The 20,040-nt window shown below is 37.5% G+C and overlaps 1 protein-coding gene across 2 annotated transcripts in view; it reads left to right on the top strand.

Annotated features, from left to right (window-relative positions):
• Positions 1 to 20,040, top strand: part of DENND1A (DENN domain containing 1A) — a 479,039-nt gene that overhangs the window by 134,461 nt on the left and 324,538 nt on the right. For both annotated transcript variants that reach the window (XM_080668038.1, XM_080668037.1), the window contains exons 4-5: positions 8,637 to 8,686; positions 15,925 to 16,044. In XM_080668038.1, coding sequence (XP_080524164.1) covers positions 8,637 to 8,686; positions 15,925 to 16,044 — 170 coding nt within the window. The remainder of the gene's footprint in view (positions 1 to 8,636; positions 8,687 to 15,924; positions 16,045 to 20,040) is intronic.

Here is a 20,040-nt window from a genome sequence, read left to right as displayed (position 1 = left end):
CTATGTAAAGTAGAATAAAACACATATGTGGAATTGAATTATTTTCCTTGTTGGCATTTTGTTTGTCCTCTGAAGAAACATTTTCTAGTTGTAAAGGTTGTAAAATCCTTGAATGTTAGGTTTAGAAAACTATTTGAATTGTATAATTTTTTTTATTTCAATAGTGTTTCATATCATCTGCCTTCTTTCTTTGTAATGAGATGTCATCAATCTGTTGTGAATATAAATTTCATCAGTTCTTGAATCTTCCTGATATCATTTTATCAGAATCTGCAAGTTGTAGGAAATAAAAGTTGATGTGAAATAGTTCTGTAATTACAGATGACTGTTGAGTGAGGTCCTGTCTAATCCATTGTTAAATAATTCTCTCTCAAAAGTAGATTTGATATTTACATTCTGATTTTCATATTCTGCTCACAGTGTTTGTTGGCGATGTCTGACATCCCCTGCCACTGGGTAAATAAAGCCTATTATTTCCCTTTCAACATTGTAAACGCTTACTCTCTCATTCAAGAGCTAAGAAGCAGAAGGTTAGGTATATTATCAAACTATGATCCTGTCTATCCAAAGAAGCTGGGAACCTTGATTAATATGCCTTGTTAACTGATGATTTCAATTCCATACTGGTAGTGCCTGAATAATTTGTATAAACCAAGCAGTACAGATTCCTTATTTTAGCACTAAGACTTACAAAGGCTTCTTTTAGCAGCCTTTAATTTTGTACTTATGTATGTGACATAGCCTGTGGCTGTGAGAGCTACAGTGAATCTCCAGTTGTTTGGGGATGAAAGGAGGAGGCAGCTGGAAACTCGGTAGCTACATCTAGCTGTCTACCTAGAGAAGGCCTTGATTTCAAGTTTATCTAAACAAGCTCGACTAATCCCAACTATCTAGGGGGATCCACTGTCAAAACAAGCAGCGTGGCCCTGAGGCAAACACAGCTATACAGAAATGAAGGCTGGGGCTTCCAATACTCCGATGACTGCATACTGGAGGCTTTTTTTCCCCTCCTGAAAGAGGGTAAGAGAGGTAGAATTTGCATAATGCCTTTTCATTGGAAACTTTTGGAAAGCTGACAGACCTCCAGCTTATAGATCTGTAGCCACAATACAGAGTCTATAGGAGAATCCTTGAATGACCTAACCATATTGAAAGAAAATATAAAAGCGTCCAAGTATAGCCAAGTGAGAGAGGAAAAGAGGCTGATGCATTGTCTAACATCTGCTGTACTTCTCGTTAGTTTTGTTCTTTGCTATTCTGTGTGGACTTTGGAGAAGCCTAAGACAGCCTAACATGAATCCTATAATCTTCCTTCTGAATATTTATGTAGCGTGCCAGCTCCTAAGCTGTCCTTTGCGTTTTCCTACTTCCCCCTCATTTTCATGCTCTCAAATGAGGCCAACATTTCAAAAGCTAAATAAATGTTTGTGAATGTTTATAAAAGATTTGCATAAATTTGTCCTTGTCTGACAAAGATCACTTTTTTCTTATGCCAGTTCTGAAAAATTTTTTTTAAGGTTTTGGTGCTTGTCTTGACAACAAAGTCCTGTATCCCAGAACAATGATTGCTGATTAAGTGGGTATGCAATTGTGCCTGAATAGGCTTTCAAGATACTGGGTGAAAGGGCCTATCATCTGAAGACTGAATTATAGAATTTAGAAAATGTTATCAGAAGTACATATTTAAATCTATTTTTTGGTACCATATTATTAGATAAGACAAAGAGTTCTTACAAGTTAAAAGTAGAACCCCCCACCATTTAAAAAATTCTGTATAAATTTTAATAATTAGAATGTTTCAATAACTCAGAATAATTACTTTTCTTTTCCATGGTTGGACATATTTAAAAATAATTTTTTATGCCTTTAGGCACTTTTTGGAAACGGTAACTCTACCATTTGTACGTATTAACATGTTTACTGGGGCGATGATTAGAGGGAATATATACCAGGCAGTTCTTTTAGGCAGCTGAATGCACAGTCATACCTTGAGAAAATATAAACTACATGAAATATGTGGTGTTAGGGCTTAATTATAGGACAGTCGGGGGCCACACTCTCTCTCCTCTCTCCTCTCTCTCTCTCTCTCTCTCTCTCTCTCTCTCTCTCTCTCTCTCTCTCTCTCTCCCAACACATTTGCTGAATTCATTTATCTTTTAAAATTAGAATGGATTTTGTGGGGTGGCAGGGGATGTTGTATGTAGAGGTGCTAATTTAGTTCAGAGATATTAGAAGATTGGCAGGAGAGAGAGGCAACAGCCAGTTCTGTTAGTCCTTTGGTTGTATTGGTTTAGAGGTTTAAGTTGTCATTAAGGCACAAACTAGAGCCACTTCTCTGACACAGTTTTTATCACATCTGCTAGGCTTGTGTCCCAGGAGGAGACGTGGAGAGCAGTGAATTCAACACGGGCCCATTATCGACTGCTTTTTCGTGTGTTGTAAAAGGAGTGAGACCTCAGGGAGGCTTGGAGCCTCCTCCTGTGTAATGTCCAAGTCAGATTTGAACGACTGGTGGCAGGAAAGCTTTGGCCTTGGGGTGTGAATTCTAAGAAATAGAGGCACAATTAAGTTTAAAAAATTCAAGGACTTTGAGCTTGATAATGAAAAAAAAAATTTAGATTAATGTGAGCAGAAAAGTTGCCCATCTGTGCACATTTTTGTGTGCATTTAAAATATTTAAAAGCTGACAGCTTTTTAATATGCTTATAAAACACTATTTCTATCAGTGCTCTTTTTTTTTCTTTTTTAAATACTGTCTTCCTGAGGGCAAGTTGCTTCTTCAGTGAAACCATGTTTGCAGTTTTACCGTTGGGACCCTATTCCTTTGGTATGTACTGACTTATGGCCTCCTCCCCCACTTTCCCCAGCCTTCCTTCCTTTTAGATATTGATAACATAAATGTGTAGAAAAATGTTTAAGGAAATAAATAAGGCAAAATATTTTAGAGTAATAATAATAAGTCCAATTAATTCTGTTACTGATGGCATCAAATGCTAATTGTAAGAAATTCTAACCAAAGCATTTGTTTGTTGTTTTGGAAGTGTTTGAAACAAGTGTCAAGAAATTTATTGGTGTTTACTATTGACCTTATAAATATAACTCTCATTTTCAACCCTTTTGCTGTAAGGTTTAAAGTTAATAAAATGAAATCTTAGAATAAAGGATTTTATATGATATTTAATTTGTGAATATTTTAAAGTAGCTTTTTTTGAAGAAAGAAAAGGATAAAAAGGATGTGATGGCTTTGTTAAATTAAAATTTTTTATAAGATTATTTTTTTGAACATATCTTTTTAAAGAAAAAATATGTTTCCTTTGGATTTCAAAAAGTCATGAAGATTTACACATAAAAGTACTTTTAGAGGTGGCTCTTCTGTTTTCTACCTATGTACTTAATAATTTAGATACAAAGTTTTTGTGATACATGCTATAGAATATGATGACTTCCTATATTTTATTGTATTTTACCTTTGTGCATATTAGGTATTATACAAATTAGCATAATTAAATGTGTGCAAGACTCAAAATTAACTAAAGTTATAAAAAGTAAACTGGGAGTAAATATTGAAATATGCCAAAGAGAGAAAGCAGACTCTAGCATTTGAGCAGAGTTGTTAGAAATTTGACCCAGCTTTTATGTTCGGGTATTGAAAGAAAGGCCTTTTTGTAAAATCCCTTATTCAAAGCTTTTTTTTTCACTGAAAAAAAAAAAAAATAAAAGTTTGGTTGTAACTATGTATAGATCTTGGATTTAATTAGGCATATATAGGGAAGGAGAAAAATTATATTTCCTGTTTTCATATTTAGTAAGAAATTTCTGATCAACATTCTTGAACTTGGTACTAATTAAACTTCTAAGAACTTACCATTCTGTTTTACCCTTCTTAATCATAAGCATTAAAACCTCTGGTAGCTTTCACTTGGAATCCCTGGTTTTAACTTGAAATGGCTTAAAGTTGAAATTTTGTTAGCTTTTTGTATGTTTGGATTTTGTGTGTGTTCTGTTTTTAACTTTCAACTTGAGTTTTAAGATCATCAATCAGAGGCTTTTCTTTCAAGTCAGTTGCACTGATCTCAATTGCAGGACTTAGAGGGTCAGCACTTCCCTCATGCTATTAAAAATGTCTAAGCATAGAAATAGAGTATTTTAGGAATTTGAGCTCCACTGATCTTTTCATCACACATCTACATTTTGAAATGAACAAATAAATTAGATGTAGGAAACTCAGGAAATGTTCTCCCACTGTCTCCCGCCTCTCTCTTCTTCACTCTCTTTTTGGACAAAGGTAAATTATCCACTGCTATATAGCTTTCAGCAGGCTACAAAGAGGCTGATTGTAGCTTTACATATTTGAAAATCCATTCATTTATTCATGCTCTCTCTTTTCTTTATTTAAATGTTTTCCTGCACATATTTTCTTTTTCCTTTTGAACTATTGAGAACATGCCTCATCTCCCAACATTCTGTAACCCCAGTGGACATTATAATCAGCCTGTGCTTTTGTCTTTCAGATGGCATTTATTTGCGGGGTGTGTATGTCTGTGTCTGGCAGTTGTTTTCAGCTGCCAAATACAACTAATTTTTATTTATGGATTTCAATGAAGCAACGAAAACAGTGTTTGACATCTGAACTGATGGCTGTTGCAGGATCTCTTTTACTCTCTCTACCCTGCACCCCAAATTCAGAGTGAATTGGGTTAGCCTTCTTGTTACTGATAATTCCAGTCAACTACATCGAGTTCAGTCTTCGAAGTTTTGCTTCCAAATAGGATTCTATGATGAAAAATATACATATTAAAGATTCCCCAGGTTTTTAAGAGAAATGGTCCAGTTTCAGCATAACACAATCTACTTTTTCCAGATTGGGGTAAATTCCCTCGTTGGGCTTTCTGACTGGTTGAGAATTCAAATTGGGTGAAATGAATCATAAAAAGATAGAGTTGAATCTTGAGTTCATTTCTGATTTTCATTTGCAAGTGAATCCAGTGTTAGGTGTGTTAATTGCATATTTTGATTCATAGTCTGAAGCTCAGTATCTCCTTGTGGGCAGAGCTTTGTAGATGTTGTTGCTTTTCTACTACACTGTGCAGTCTGCTGTTTAATATATGCATCACTGAAAGGTTTGTGCGACTGCCTGTCATCCACTTCCCCCCAACCCCTTCTGCTCTTCCCTCTTCCCTCTTGAGGTATTGGAAATTTTGTTTGGAAGAAAAGCCCTTTTGGAAATTGCCTATTTCATAAATTGTCTGGTGACACAAAGGGGTTGGTTGCTGTTTTCTTGTCTCATTTATTTTGAAAACTTTGCTACTGAACTCACCTTAATCAATGAGCTCAGTGTTGCCTCCAATAAGTTATGTGTTGGATATATTGATTGGGAGGGATTTTAGAAACCCTTCTGGGGTTTATAATGTCAGCAGTGTTTTGATTATGAAAAGAGTTGGAACCTGGGGACATGGAACCAGGTGGCGAATGTCCTAAAGCCAGTGGTGACATGGTGGACTGGTTTCCTCCTGGGATCTGGTTCATGCCCTGCACTTTAACTGTGGTGACTGGCTACTATAGATTCACTTTTTTTTTGCTCATTAAAATGTTAAAAAATCAAACTGTACATAAAAAGATTTGTGAAAATATAAACTTGGGAATTGATCTGGAGAGCTGACACCATCTTCCCCACCCCCAGCCTTAGCAATGAGGTCATTTACATTTCATCAGCTGCACTGCATCTCGAAGATCCGATTTATGTAGCAGTAGTTGAGGTCCTCTGAAAGAGTTGTGTAGCCTAGAGAAAGTGGGGAGAAAACAGGAAAATTACCATCTGCAAAGAAATTACCCTAGCCAAAGACACTGGTTCTAGAGAGAAAGAGGGGTTGGAATAACTGGTTAATGACTGTTTTTCCCAGTAAAATTAATGCTGAAGGACACTCTGCTCTAAATATAATGCTCAAAATACATTTAAATCAGGGTTTTAAAGTCCTCTCTTTTGGAGAGTGGTACTTTTCATATCCAAGTAACTGTGTTTTCTTTTGGAAAAGAGAATAAGGTAATTAAATGTTATATATAGGAAAACCAAAAGCATTAAAAAATTTATTTCAGCAGTTTTTATTTACAAGAAACATTGCTTGTTATTTCCTCCCTCTTCCTGTCTTCCCTTCCTAAACCAAGAAGTAGATTTTTCAATTTTGATTGAGATAACGTGTGATATGCCTAACCAGAGTAGATGCTCATTTTTGTTTTCTCCTCTGACAGCACACCGCCGTCTTGTTTGACTTAAATTGGAATATCAAGCTCTTGTAATATCACAAACATGAAGAAACATATTGTAATGCACAAACATGTGCCTACGTTTGCCTATATTCCCTTCCTTCCTCCCCTCCCTCTGCCCCACTGCTTAATTAGACTTATCACTGCTTTCTTGGGTAAAACAAAGTTTTTTGGAGGTAGGTTATACTCGGCCTACATTTGGTGTTTTGATATTTGTTCTAATGTTATCTGATAGACAAGTTCACGGTTGGTTATTACTCTTGACATTAGAAAGTGATAAGTAGTTTCTATATTGTACTGAGTAATAAGTTGCGTATATTAGATTCTTTTGACTCTGCTGAGGAACACAATACCTTCTCGTAGCCATGGGGGTCCTTTCTTTCAAAAATCTTGAGGCCTTTTGGCAGCTCAACTCCAGCATAGAGTAGAGAAGCCCTTCTGCACCTGTAACTTTTGAGGAGTAAAGGATAACTGTCTTTGTAGCTGATCTTGGCAATGAGGGAGCATTAGTACTGAGTTTTAAAGAATGCTTGGCACATGTATTGAAGTCAAGAGATGTTCTGTGGTGTTTGAAACCTGAAGTGAAAGGAATTATGTGAGGATATTTTTTGCATATAAATCATGTGTATGTAGGTTATAGTTTATTTTATAATTGAAACTGCAGACATTAAAATGAATGTTTTATATGACTTCTTTTCCGATATTTGCCTGATAATAACATGCATTGAGAAATTGCTCTTGTTCCTCTGATTCTCTATTAGCAATAGCCATTTATTTTAATATGAGTTTAAAACAATACATAAGAACATTTGCATGCCACATTATGAAATTAACTAATTATCAACAATGCCTCTTAGAATCCACTTTTTTCATTTTTTGTTTCCTATTCCTTTACTATTTCATGACATGCCTTAACAGTGCTGTGATGTATATAGTCCCAGTCCACGATATTAAAAAATAGGATATGCTCAATTGAATTATGTAGGTGGAATATGCTCTGGCAGAGCAAGTCAATGTGCTTTCTGCTTCATTGAGTGGGTTATTAGATTGATGTGGTTTATTTCTTGAATGATAGAACTCGTTTTAAAGCTAAATGAAGCGAGAAGCATCAATCCAGTTAGCATTGATAATTCATTATTATTGTTAGAAAAATGCTACATTTGTAAACTGACCTTTAATTTATCACTTGGATTAGGATTTGCAATGGGCAAGTTCGTTTTAATTTGAACCAGCTTCTCAATGACTGAAAATTATGTTCTTCTTTTTGTCTCGAAGTTGGGATTTTGAATAGTTAAAAAGCAAATCAAATGCATGAAAGAAATACTTTTTAAAATTTATAACATTGGTCAGTGAACTTAAGCACCAACTGTGGGCTAAGTTTGCAGTTAAATTAAGATAAGCTAGAGGAAATTCTATGAAGGAAGTAATAATAACTTGTATATATGTTTAGTTATGTGTATAGATGCTATGTAGATGAAATGTGTCCATTGGGAAAAGTCACACACCCTACTGTGTATTGTGTCTCATACAGTAATGTGCTTTTCTTAATATAAGAAGCTTCTCTTTTGTAAGTAAGTCTTTGAAATGTTACTCTGTGTTTTTCCCTTTTTGTATACTTCCCTTGAATAACATGCTTGGTTTTATGTACCTACATATTTATTAAAAGATATTTAAACTAGTAGTTTGCTTTGAATTTTCACAAATTACAAGCAGGTAAGTGTGTCCAATTATGATGGCATTTAACTAAAAATAGTACATACTTAAAATTGTTACAGTTTGGCTACAAAATAAATTTATGCCAGAAATCACAACTTCTTTATAAAGTAATAAAATGAAGTTTTACACTCTAAAAAAGGTAGTTGACAATGTTCAGAGACAATTATCTTCAAGTTGGCTTTCTATTCTGCTTGTGCTTTGGCCTATTGATGTTGGGAAGCGTTGTCTAATCCCAGCCCCCTCTGTTCCTAGGTAACAGGCAAAAAAACAGTGCCAGCAACAGCGGCCCTGCCAGGCCAAACCCATGTGGCTTGGTGTTATTCACTCTGATCCATATGGTCAGGCTGGAGATGGTCCCTGGAGGGGTGTTAACACTCAGCAACCCAATCGCCTCCCTCCCTTCAGAGCTTTCCTGCATGACTCCTGCTGCTTGCCCATGTGTGATTCTTGATTAATTTTTCATTTTTAATGAAGTTTGATCATGTTTATTATTTCTCATGATTGACTGCCTGGTACTCCTCCCATGTAATTGATAAAGCCCATATTTCTTCATCTGTCTCCTCTTTCTTTAGGGTAAAGTTGCTAGATTGTGTGCCATGGTTAATGTTAGATTTATTGGTCCCATTGGATGTATAAATTATCTCTTTTTCTCTCCACAGGAAGTTCTACAGACTTTGACCAAGTTTTGTTTCCCCTTCTATGTGGACAGGTAGTGTCAGATTTTCAAACTTTACTAGAGAAAAAGTGTCAATAAACCTGCTATGGAAAATAAAAACCATACCATTCTTAACATTCTGTCTGCTAACCATGATTTAAAATGCCTGTGTTTCAAGGAAAGTTGCAGTAGTCTCCTTTCCTGGGGATTTTATTGACACTGTCAAAAAGTTTAAAGCCTAGAGCTTTGCATTAGTTAGTTTGTGAAATGTAGTTTGCATGACATTAAACTTTTGATTTTGGTTATCAGACTCAAACTATGATTAAGAATGGTTGGGTTTTAATTTTTATTTAAATATGAATATATTTTACTTTACCAAGTAATATTAAGTAATATTATGTGACTCCATGGCCTTATGAGTATTATATAGACTGTTTTTCTTAGACTTCAAGATAAAATTTAAATCGTCATAGGCCTATCTTTTTAAAATGTGTTCTGCTATTTAAAAGATATGCTGCTAGATATAGTCTTGAATTTTGTTTAGGTGGGCTAAGAATGATATCTCTAAGGAAATCAGCATTTCCTATAGATTTTTAGACTAAAAAAACCCAAAATTATCTAAACATTTCTTTAGCATATGCATTATGACAAACTATTTCTTGGAGAGGTATGAATATTAGAGCTTGAAGATAATTAAAACAAATCTAAGGGTTTTTAAAAAATGAGCCATCGTTAATAGCTTATTTTAAAAAGAAGCTTATTTTTAAATGGCTTATTAAAAACAATTTTAAAAGAGCTTTTTCCTCTTATAATACTGTAATTTATTAACAACATATTTATACAAATTTTAAAAATAACAAAACAATCATCTTAATCTTATTTTCAAGCAATGTCTATTATGTTTTCATTATAGTTTAAGCATTTTTTGCAATCACTTGTCCACTTGATTGCTGTTTGTGATTTTCTCTTAATGCAAAATTGAAGTATGAGACTATACAAATGTTACATCTTAAAAATTTCACTTTTAGTGATAGGTTTTTGTAAATATCATTATAAGTAATAAGTGCCATAATACGTTATAAAATGTGCCCATCTTCAGGAAGGTTCTATCCTGTGTTTCACTATTGCCAAATAAGGCAGTCCTTGAAAGACTTGGGTGACCTAGAGTACATCTGGGTAGTTTGCTGCTTGGGTCTTGTCTGCACTTTGTAGTAGCAGTGTCCTTGTTTATTTGGCATAAACCTAAAAATGGTGTGAGGTGGGAACTAGTAGCCAAAGGAGTTTAAAAGAGCACTAGGAAGCAAAAAGAGTTCTAAAAAGCAGCTCTGGAATGATGCCAACCACTTATAATCACTGTTTTCCCTGGTTCTCATGTGTCATTTTTTAAGCCAATCAACCACTGTAGTATTTCCAGACTTGGGCCTTTTTAAACCATGGTACCAGGACTGTTTTAGTAGCAGGTTGATGCTCAAAACAGAATAGCCTTAATTTTAAGAGGGTCTGTCTTTGTAATGGGAGTCCTCTTATCTCTTCTTTATCCTACTCCTTCTAAAAATAGCAAGCAAGGTTTTGTTTAGAGACGTTTAATGCAAACTTCACATTTATATGTATGAATTAGCGATGCATGAAATCTCCTCCAGTCACTTATAAAATGTATTACAAATTATGGCAAGGGCATATTTATACAAATTAATAAACCTGAAATGTTTTTAAAATGTGGTTAACACAGAAAAATAAGAGAATACATTTTTACATGATTGCTTGTTAGAGTGATGATCTGTTTTGGATAGGTATTCCTTAATTGACTTTGTAAACTAACATTAGAAGAAATTTGCAAAGAGATGAAATCTCCCCCAATGTGCGCTGTCTCCCTCCCTCTCCCCCCTCTCTCATCACACCATACAGCTCTACTTACCCACCTGTCTGGGTGATTACATTGTGAAATGGAAGAAAAACAGGAGCTTAAATTTTAGTCCTAAAATATTTTTTGCCACCAAAGTCTGATGCCTTTTGTTGCTGTTGTTAGAAAAATATTTTTCTTCTAATATGCTTCTCTCCAAATTTCTCTCTTCTAATCATGATTCCCATATTTTTTCACAAAATGATTTGGGACAGAATTGTTCTTCTATGGATATATTTTAATCCTTGTCATCCTCGCCATGTATAGTGGTTCTTTCTTGTGTTGATAACTTTTATTGATACAAAACCCACTTTATTTTGGAGAGCATATTTTTATCTTCTTTTTTACCTGCATCTAACCTTGGCATACTTTAATGCAGAAGAGAATAATCATGAAGTTTGTTTACAATACTAGTAAATACAAAGATTTTAATGTCACTTTTTTTTATTAGTTTGCAGTTAACACTGACAAATGGATATGCCCAGACTCTGAGGCCCAAAAAGCCCCTTAGATATATTTACGATATTGTTTGACTTCGAAAATGTCAGCATGAGAGATGAGTAATGCCCTAGGTGATTATGTTAAAAAAAGAAAGCTACCTAATCTTTTTGGTATCTGTGCTTTTCTACCCCAAGGAACAGGAATACAACTTTCTGACATTTCTAGTCTATATCAAGAGTGGGATTTTCAGTCATCATCAAATCACCCTTTAACATTGACATCTTGCTGTCTCTTGTTTTGTTTTAAGATTTTTCTTTCTGAAACAAGGACTTATGAAAAATAATAATGCCAGTAGCTCTTCAAAAGAAAGTGCTTCCTCATGTATCATATTATTTTATCCCCCTATCATAAGAGATGAGAACAAGTACTGTTTATCTTCATTTGAACAAAATCTAAGCTGTAAAGAAATTGTGACTTGCCCCAGGTCCTCTTAGGCAGCTAGCACAACCTGGATGTTCATCTCCCAAAAGAATACATTTTTCAGCAGAATACCTTGTGAGAAGACCAGTCACCGTGTGTGTGTGTGTGTGTGTGTGTGTGTGTGTGTGTGTGTGTGTGTGTGTGTGTGTAGAGAAAGACAAAGAAAGAAATTAGTATTTGAGTTCCTAATTGATTCTAGTCAACATGCTGGACATTTTCACATTAAACCTCATTTATTCTTCCCAGCAACTTTAGGAGGTAGGTGATGGTGCTATCTCTTTTACAGAAGAGGAAAGGAAGGTTCTGAATGTGTAGCCTTATGCTGGGTGATAAGGAAATGGTATCAGACTTGGAGCTCTGCCCTTCGTGTGTTTCTTAGTCTAGTTCAGGAAGTATTAGAAAGACACATTTAGCCGTATCTATCCAAAAGGATAGTGCAGTTAGGGAAGACTGAGATGGAGAGAGCTGCTTATAGTGGGGGAGACTTGTGTTGAGTCTGCAGGAAGGACAAGAAGGGGTAAGTGGAAGGGAGAGCCTAACACCCCATATGCACTGAAGAGCAAAGCAGAGGAGAAACCATGAGTGAGCCTAAGGATTGTTCAGCCAGAGCAGATGGGCCTGCTAGGGAGAGAGTGACGTCGTGTACTGTGATAGCTTGGGCTCTGGCTACCAGAGGCCTTGAATATGTGTGAGAATCAGACCACAGGATTCTAAAGCTGAAATTCATTTGGTTCAAGCATCCCCTCTTACAGCAGGGAAGCCAAGATCGGTAGAGGTGGAATGACTTGCTTATGGTCATTACCATGTAATTACAGAGCTGGGGAAGAAGCAGATAGTCTTGTTTTCAATCCTAAATTAGTTCTCCCCTACACTGAACTTGAAGCTCTTGGTGGAGAGGAGTACTGAAATGACGTTGTTGAGATCTCTGGTCACTCTAAAAAAATGATTATTATTTGCTCTACTGGTGTCCTTTTAGTTTCTTGAACATGCCTAGCTCTTTCTAGCCCGAGAATCTTTGCACAGTTCTTTTCTCTGCCTGAAACACCCAGTCTGCTGCTTCTGGATTGGCTGCTCAGCTCATCTTTCAGGTTGGTATTATTGTCATCACTGAGATGCTCTCTCTGACCACATTATCTCAGTACAGTAGGGCCTTCCCTTCACTTTCATCTTCTGTCCTTGTTCCTTCTTTGGTTTCATGCAACACTGTGACAAGCTGTGTGCTCTGTGGTACACTTGTTTATTATTCCTCTCCAACTGGACAGGAAGTGCCACAGTGGGATGGATGTTGTATATCCAGTATTTGTTGCAGTGGTCAGGATGGTAGTTAGTTGCTCAATAAGATGACAAACTAACGTGAGGCTGATATGGAAAATCCCATTTCTCACGGAAAGATTGCAAACTGTCCTAGCCACATGCTTCATGCCCTTTATGCACTGAACCTGTAAACAACCTCAAGGTTAAACAAAAGGTTGCAAGAGGGGACTTGAATAGCCAACAGACATTTACAAGGCATCATGAGGGTTCAAGTTTGTGGTTCAGATAGTCATTGCTTTTCTGCCTTTTCCATATTCATCTAGGCATGGGAAGCACAGCTAAGGATGGTCTTGGCCCTGTTTTCTGGGCTCAGTTTTGGAAATACTCAAAATACTGCTTAGTGGGAAGTATAGGCTGTTTGGTGAGACAACTATCTGACTTTCTTATGTATCCAAGTTCCTCCAACTGAGCTGAAAGCTTCTGGGGGAGAGTTTTCATTGTGCTTAGTGCAGTGAGGAGGAATGGAAAAGACTTTGAAGCAGAATTTGGCTTGGATTTTTGTTTTAGTCCTGATTACTTTGTAAAAACAAACAAAGCCCCCAAAATAATCCTGAGCCTCAGTTTTCCCAGCTACGAAACAAGAGAATTGGATGAGATGGCTTCTTTGGTTCCTCCCAGTTTTAACTATCCTGAAATCTGATTCCTGTGGATTCTGATCCAGAGGCAAACATAGGAACTGCAGCCTTTAAGGAAGCAGACCCTTTTCTCAAAGTCATTTTTATGGAGAAAAAGTGAGTAGTCTCATTGTAGGAATGACACATTCTGCAGGGATTCAGAACCTTCAAGTTAACCTCTGTTTGACTGCCTTTGTCTGACTTTTATTCAGAATTCTCCAAGGAAAAATATTTTTGTGTTTAATGGTTAGGGGCTTTTAATGACTTGTATTTCACCCTAGTAGGAATTAAAAAAAATGTGACTCAACTGCGAATAAGTGCCTCCTTCTAAGGTGTAGCACACCAAAAAGAATCTTATTCATTTTATTATTGTTTTTTTTATCCTTACCTGAGGACACACTTAGAGAGACAGAGAGAGAAACACCAATCTGCTGCTTTCAGAGGTGCCCCACTCGGAGATCGAACCGGCAACGGAGGCATGTGCTCGACTAGGAATCGAACCAGCGACCTTTCGGCGCCTGGGATGATGTTCCAACCAACTGAGCCTCTGTGGCCGGGGGAATCTTGTTCACTTTAATGCAGGCATGAACAGCTCACGTTGTCATCTGGAGGTCTGCCCTTTACTGCAAAGAGGCAACAGACAAGAGAAAGAAAGGCAGCTTTCCTTTATCTACTCACAAGTACTACAAAGCTGACTCAGGAAGATTCTAAGCAAATGCATAGTTTTAATATGAATGTTAGTTTTCATTCAGATGGTAACTTAACAGCTTGCATCTCTTTTATTAATTATCCTTACTCTGGACTGGCCTTTACACTAAATGCTTATTTCATTGGTTCCCCAAACATCCTTTGGGTTGGGTGGTAGTTTCTCATTGTTATTCCAGGTGAAGAAACTGAGGTACTTAGAGGTTAAGTAACTTGCTAAATTAAGTCTCAGTTAGCAAGTGTGATTGAGTTGGGATTTGAACCAAGTAAATGAGTAATGAATCTTTCTTTGAGCCTATGAGGTAGCTAAAAGCATTTTCAGCATTTTTAATGTTAGTGAAAAGATAATAGGAAAATTAATGACACTCAACTCACCAACCAAGCTGTGTTTGTTCTCTGTTCTTTTCCTAGAGCTCCTGGGTCTTTTCTTCTCATTCAGTCCTATCAATATCCTTTCCTTCTAGGATGCTTCTTTGTAAACACTGTGGATGTGAAATCAAACCCTGAATTAAAATAACAAACAGTCATATTTTGTAAAACCACATAATAGTATTTCATAAAAGTGTGACCTTATTCGTAACTTAGAATCATCCTGACCTGTTGCTTTAAATATTTTAATACAGATTTTTCTCCTCCCCCAATGAGGCCCACATTTCCCCCAATCACTTTAATTATGTGAGCTAGAATCCTGTTTCTCACACATCTTCAGTTCTCAACCTTGTTAAAATTAATCATATAATCCCCCTTTAAAACATAGTATTAAATCACCATAGTAACACAGTATCCAAGCTTTATAGATAAAACATAACAGCCATAAGAGGGTAGCATTTGGTGTCCCCTTGACAGCTCTATAACTTTTATAGAAATGTGTTCCTTCTCCTGGCTGTGTAAGGTGGAGGGATAGCATTACTTACACCTGTTTTATTACCACGTTGCTTTTAAATTGCCACCTTGTTTTCGTTCACCTTCCTAGTTAAAAAAGTAGAGTGGAGCATTTTCTTTTCTTCCTGAATTATTTTCTTATACTCCAGCCACTTTCCAAGGGATGGAATTGTTTCCTTACATATGACCAGGTAGGGTCCACTCACCTTTTGTGCTGAGATAACTTGAAAACTTCTTTAATTTTCTTATGCAGCGTATATGAGGGAATTTTCAAAAGGAAGGCTATCTATATTTAAAAACTTAATTTATATTGTATCCTAAGACTCAGAAAGTCTGTCTTTGGAAAAGGCCTGGTGAACCATGACTTTTTTTATTCCACTGACAGTTTAGAAAGTAAATTATAGGTGAGAGCATCTACTTGACTATATGATCAATTTGAATATATTTTGTAAAACGCAACATGTAAACTAAGAGTTAATGAGTTCCTTTGAAAAATTTAATGTCAAATTCTAAAATACTATATTAGCATAAATTTATGTATTAGAATTTGGAATATTTAAATTTTTAAAGAGGAATCCAAACTAACTGGTAAACGTATGATTTTAAAACATTTTATTTCCTCATCTACAATGTGAGGTTAATGGAATGCACCTTTCAGGATTTGATGGGATGGTTAACAGTGCTACCTGCCTGCACTCGGTAAATAGGAGAAGGTATGGCGGTAGCTCCGATGAGGTAGGTGGTCACCAGAATGTGCTGCTTGCTGCTCTGTACCACCCCCCCCTTTTTTACTAGCTCACAATCTGTTTCCTTGAAGTGTGTAAATTTTCAGTTCATTTATAAAGAGTTCCACTGAGAGAGGAAATGTTACAGGTTCAACGACTTGTCATGATTAGATACTTTATCAAGAAACTTACTGCACATTCATTTTCCCCTTTGTTCTGTCTTTGCCGCAGCCTCACAGTTAGCCAAGTTGGCCAGAACTTCACGTTCGTGCTCACTGACATTGACAGCAAACAGAGATTCGGATTCTGCCGCTTATCTTCAGGAGCTAAGAGCTGCTTCTGTATCTTAAGGTAAGGGAGAAGGGCTTTGGCTATTGGCTAGTTCTGCGAAACAATGTCAGCTCTTGCGTTGTTATTCGGTAATTAAATTTTCCAGCTGTTCTTTTTATTTTCCTATCTGTTTCCCACAAGTCACTGCACTTGGGGGGAAGGACTTGACAGTGTTGTTTTTGCACTTTAAGTTCTGCAGATAATTGTATTTATTTATTTGTATCACATCCCTGGGGTGGGAAAGGGACCATCGCTTCTGTGGAGTATGTGGAAGCTACAGAGCCAGCATGGCTTCAGTTCCCCCTGCTGTTATCTGGAGCTGTCAGAAGTCAGCCTGTGAGGCTTTCCCTTAGACATTTTGTGTATGTAAGATTATTAATAAAGTATGTGTCTGTGACTCAGACGTCTCACAGACACTGATTGTGTCCTCCTCAAAGTAACACCCTTGCCCCCTTCGGGTCATTGAGTGAGTGACTGTTTCCCAACTTGGCTACTTCTGGAGAGGTTTGAAAAAAGGGCCAAATCCTGTAAGAAGGCTTCTTTAGGTCTTCTAAACCCCCTTCAACCACCGGGGACACACTTGCTTAATGCTCTGTTTCCTCCTGCCCGAGTGGTAAGCGTGTTCTGTGGTGGGAGGATGTGTGGAAATCTGATTTTGGAGCTGCTGGCTCTGTGGGCTCCTGCTGGGCGCCTCCTGAGGGGGAAGTAAAGACATCCACACACTCTCCTCTCCATCTGCCTTCGTTAAGTAGGTGTCAGAGGGGCCTGCCTCCTGTCTCTCTCTGCTCATGTGGAGCAGCCCAGGGCAGGACAGCGGGGAGGCGCCCCTGACAAAACCCGGGTCCCCAGTCTTGGGGATAAAAGGCCAGACCCTCTATGAATTCCAGAAAGAGTAGTTCTCTGGTGTATTTGTCTCTGCACTTTCTTCTTCCTCTCACCAAGAAAAGACAACCCCCCTCGCCTCACCCCTCAAGCCCACACACCCTCTCACCACGTGGCGGGGTGGGGGGGCGGGCGGGAAGGGGGGCTGACTTTTCCAGTCCCTTTGCTCAATAACTGTTGATCCAGACTGCTACTTTTGTGTTTCTCTACACAAGTATTATTATTTTTTTTAATCAGCAAAATTAACTCTCTCTTCTTCACCAAGGATAGCATCTCTAATCGGGTTATTAGAGGGAAAATGTGGAAAGACCTTAGGAAGGAAGTACAACCCAGCTACTTTGTGAGATTACATGTGAACAGCTGTTCTCAAGCATGCCTCAGTAGCCCAGACCCAAGGATCGTCTGCCCAGAGTATTAGATTCTGATGTAAATGATTATTTACTTTTTGACTTAGTAATGTTGGTCTTTTTCTTTTTAAAGAAAAATTTCAGTTTCATTTTTATCTAATGTTAGATTTGGCCTTGGCCAGGAAACTGCATATTATGTGGTCATTTGAGGATATGAGGGTTTAAAACAAGTTCTTGAAGTTTTGCAGAAATATTCCCTTCCCCCCAATATTTTGAGTAATGATGTTTCTTCCTTTCAAAGCTGTGTGTGTGTGTGTGTGTGTGTGCGCGCGCGTGTGTGTGTGTGTGTGTGTGTGTGTTGGGGAATGGGGAGATGACTCTGAACTGGCACTACCACATTTACTCAGCAAATTCCTGGGAGTGGAAAACTATTTAAAAATTAAAACGAAAAAAAAAAATTGCTCTCCTCTGATTCTAGCATTTGATTTTGTGTGTCTGTATGGAGGGTTATGGACTTTGTGCTTGTGAGAAACTCATTGAATAGCCTTCACGCTGTCGTCATTTAGAATGAAAAATAGCAACAGTTAATGTGTTTACTGTTTGTTATACTAGCTTGGAACTATGGGAAAAAATTTGGTGGTTTAATTCATTCATTTGTTACTACTATTAGCTAGCCCCTGCCCTTTAGAAGTTCTCAGTACTCGCTGGGGAGATAGATGATCGATCATCACAGTATGCTATATAAAATGCATAGAATGATCCCATGGCGTAGCGTCTTCTTACTATGGATATTCTAATGCCAGGGAATAGTGACTGTGGTGATAAAGAGTACTATAGGAATTCTGAGATATCATTTCATGGATATTTAACATGGGTTGGCGTGGAAGTCTCACTTTATCTCATCCAGCTGTGCACACATATAAAGGGCACACAAAGTTGCACTTTCCCCGTGCTTGGTTTGGGAATGTTGCTGGGGTGTGATGTGAATGGAAGAGTCTACTGTTAACCCTGGATGACTGGTTAGTAACATATCCAGTGGAGAGTGGAGAGATCTGCCAAGAGAACATGAGCACTATTTGGGTCTGGTTTACATTATTAGCATTGTCCTCATTTGCTGCTTGGTCTCCTTGCCTTTTTCAGGTACTTTCCCTTTAGTTAACCAAGTGCCTTGAGGTCCAGTCACCATTCTTGGTGTGCCCAGTGCTCTAGCTTAAGTCTGCTCATAAGCCACTCTATCTTGCTTTCCATTTTTTTCTCATGAGGGATGTAGCTCCTAAGTGATGGCATCTGTGCATATATAGCCTCCACTAATCCTAGCCCCTTAGGATCCCTTCCTCCCTGACTGCTCTCCTGGTACATAGGAACCACTGGACCTTTCTGCCTTTACACATTTACCTATTCTCCCAGACTCAGCAGGGCACCCCAAGCAGCCTTCTCTAGGCAGAGGTAGCTCCCTTCCTCAGAGAGCACCCAGATGCTGTGCATACTTCAATTATACACTCATAAGCCTTGGGCATCCTTCGTCCTTCTCCTACCGGATAGTTAACTCTTCAGGGGTAAAGATTGTGTGTTAAGCAACTTTGTATCTCCAGCCCTTGATATAATGTTTGATTAAAATAATGTATGCATGGCTTTCAGAGACTGGGAGATGCATTCCATTTGAATGGAAGAGCAGGGCACTGAAATTAGAGGATGGGCCTCATGGGACACTAGTTTAAAGAGAAAGTATGAAAAATAGTTACTCGCAGAAGCATGATTCATATTATAAAACTTATTTCATATTAGTTGTAAAAGGTAAACCATTGACTGTCACAGTAACGATCCAGTGTTAAGGGACAGGGCTTGTGTCCACAAAGGACCAGACCATCAGTATTACAAATTTAAACTTAATTTTACAATGAAAGGTGTTTTTTTATTTTAATCCTCACCTGCAGATATGTTTATCAATTAGAGAGAAAGAGAAAGGGAGAGAGAGGGAGAAACATTGATGTGAGAGAGAAACATGTATCAGTTGCCTCCTATATGCTTCCTGACCGGGGATCAAACTCCCAACCTAGGTATGTGCCCTGACCAGGAATCGAATTCTTAACCTTTTGGTGTACAGGACAACAATCCAACCAACTGAGCCACCTGACCAGGCTACAATAAAAGGTTCTTAGATAGTCTTTATATAGTAACTTATTAGGTTCATTGTTAGGGGCATTGTCTATTCCTCCCACTAGAATTTAAGTTCTGTGAAGGCTGAGAATTGTTATCTGTTTTGTTCACAGATAAAAGTGTATTAAAAAGTGTAGTTGTACTAGAGTATAAACAAGTCTCATTAACACAAATACCATGGTACATAAAGTCAAATGAATATTTTCTCCAATGGTCAACTAGTTTCTTTCTATTAAAGCATTTTAATTTTCCTTGTGATTCATCATAATATTATTTAACTAGTTGCTGGATGGCACTTAATATTATATTAAAAACACCAGCTAGGAGAACAACAGTTATGGGTTAAGTTAGTTGTTCTTCATTATAAACCCAGGAATGTGATAGAGCAGTGGTCGGCAAACTCATTAGCCAACAGAGCCAAATATCAACAGTACAACGATTGAAATTTCTTTTGAGAGCCAAATTTTTTAAACTTAAACTTCTTCTAACGCCACTTCTTCAAAACAGACTCGCCCAGGCCGTGGTATTTTGTGGAAGAGCCACACTCAGGGGGCCAAAGAGCCGCATGTGGCTCACGAGCCGCGGTTTGCCGACCACTGTGATAGAGTATTTTAGTATTTCCAGACAGCAC

This window comes from Plecotus auritus, assembly GCF_963455305.1.
Source record: "Plecotus auritus genome assembly, chromosome: 5".
NCBI classification, from domain to species: domain Eukaryota; kingdom Metazoa; phylum Chordata; class Mammalia; order Chiroptera; family Vespertilionidae; genus Plecotus; species Plecotus auritus.
Note: the sequence above shows the minus strand (reverse complement) of the source record. Positions and strands in the feature narration are given on the sequence as shown.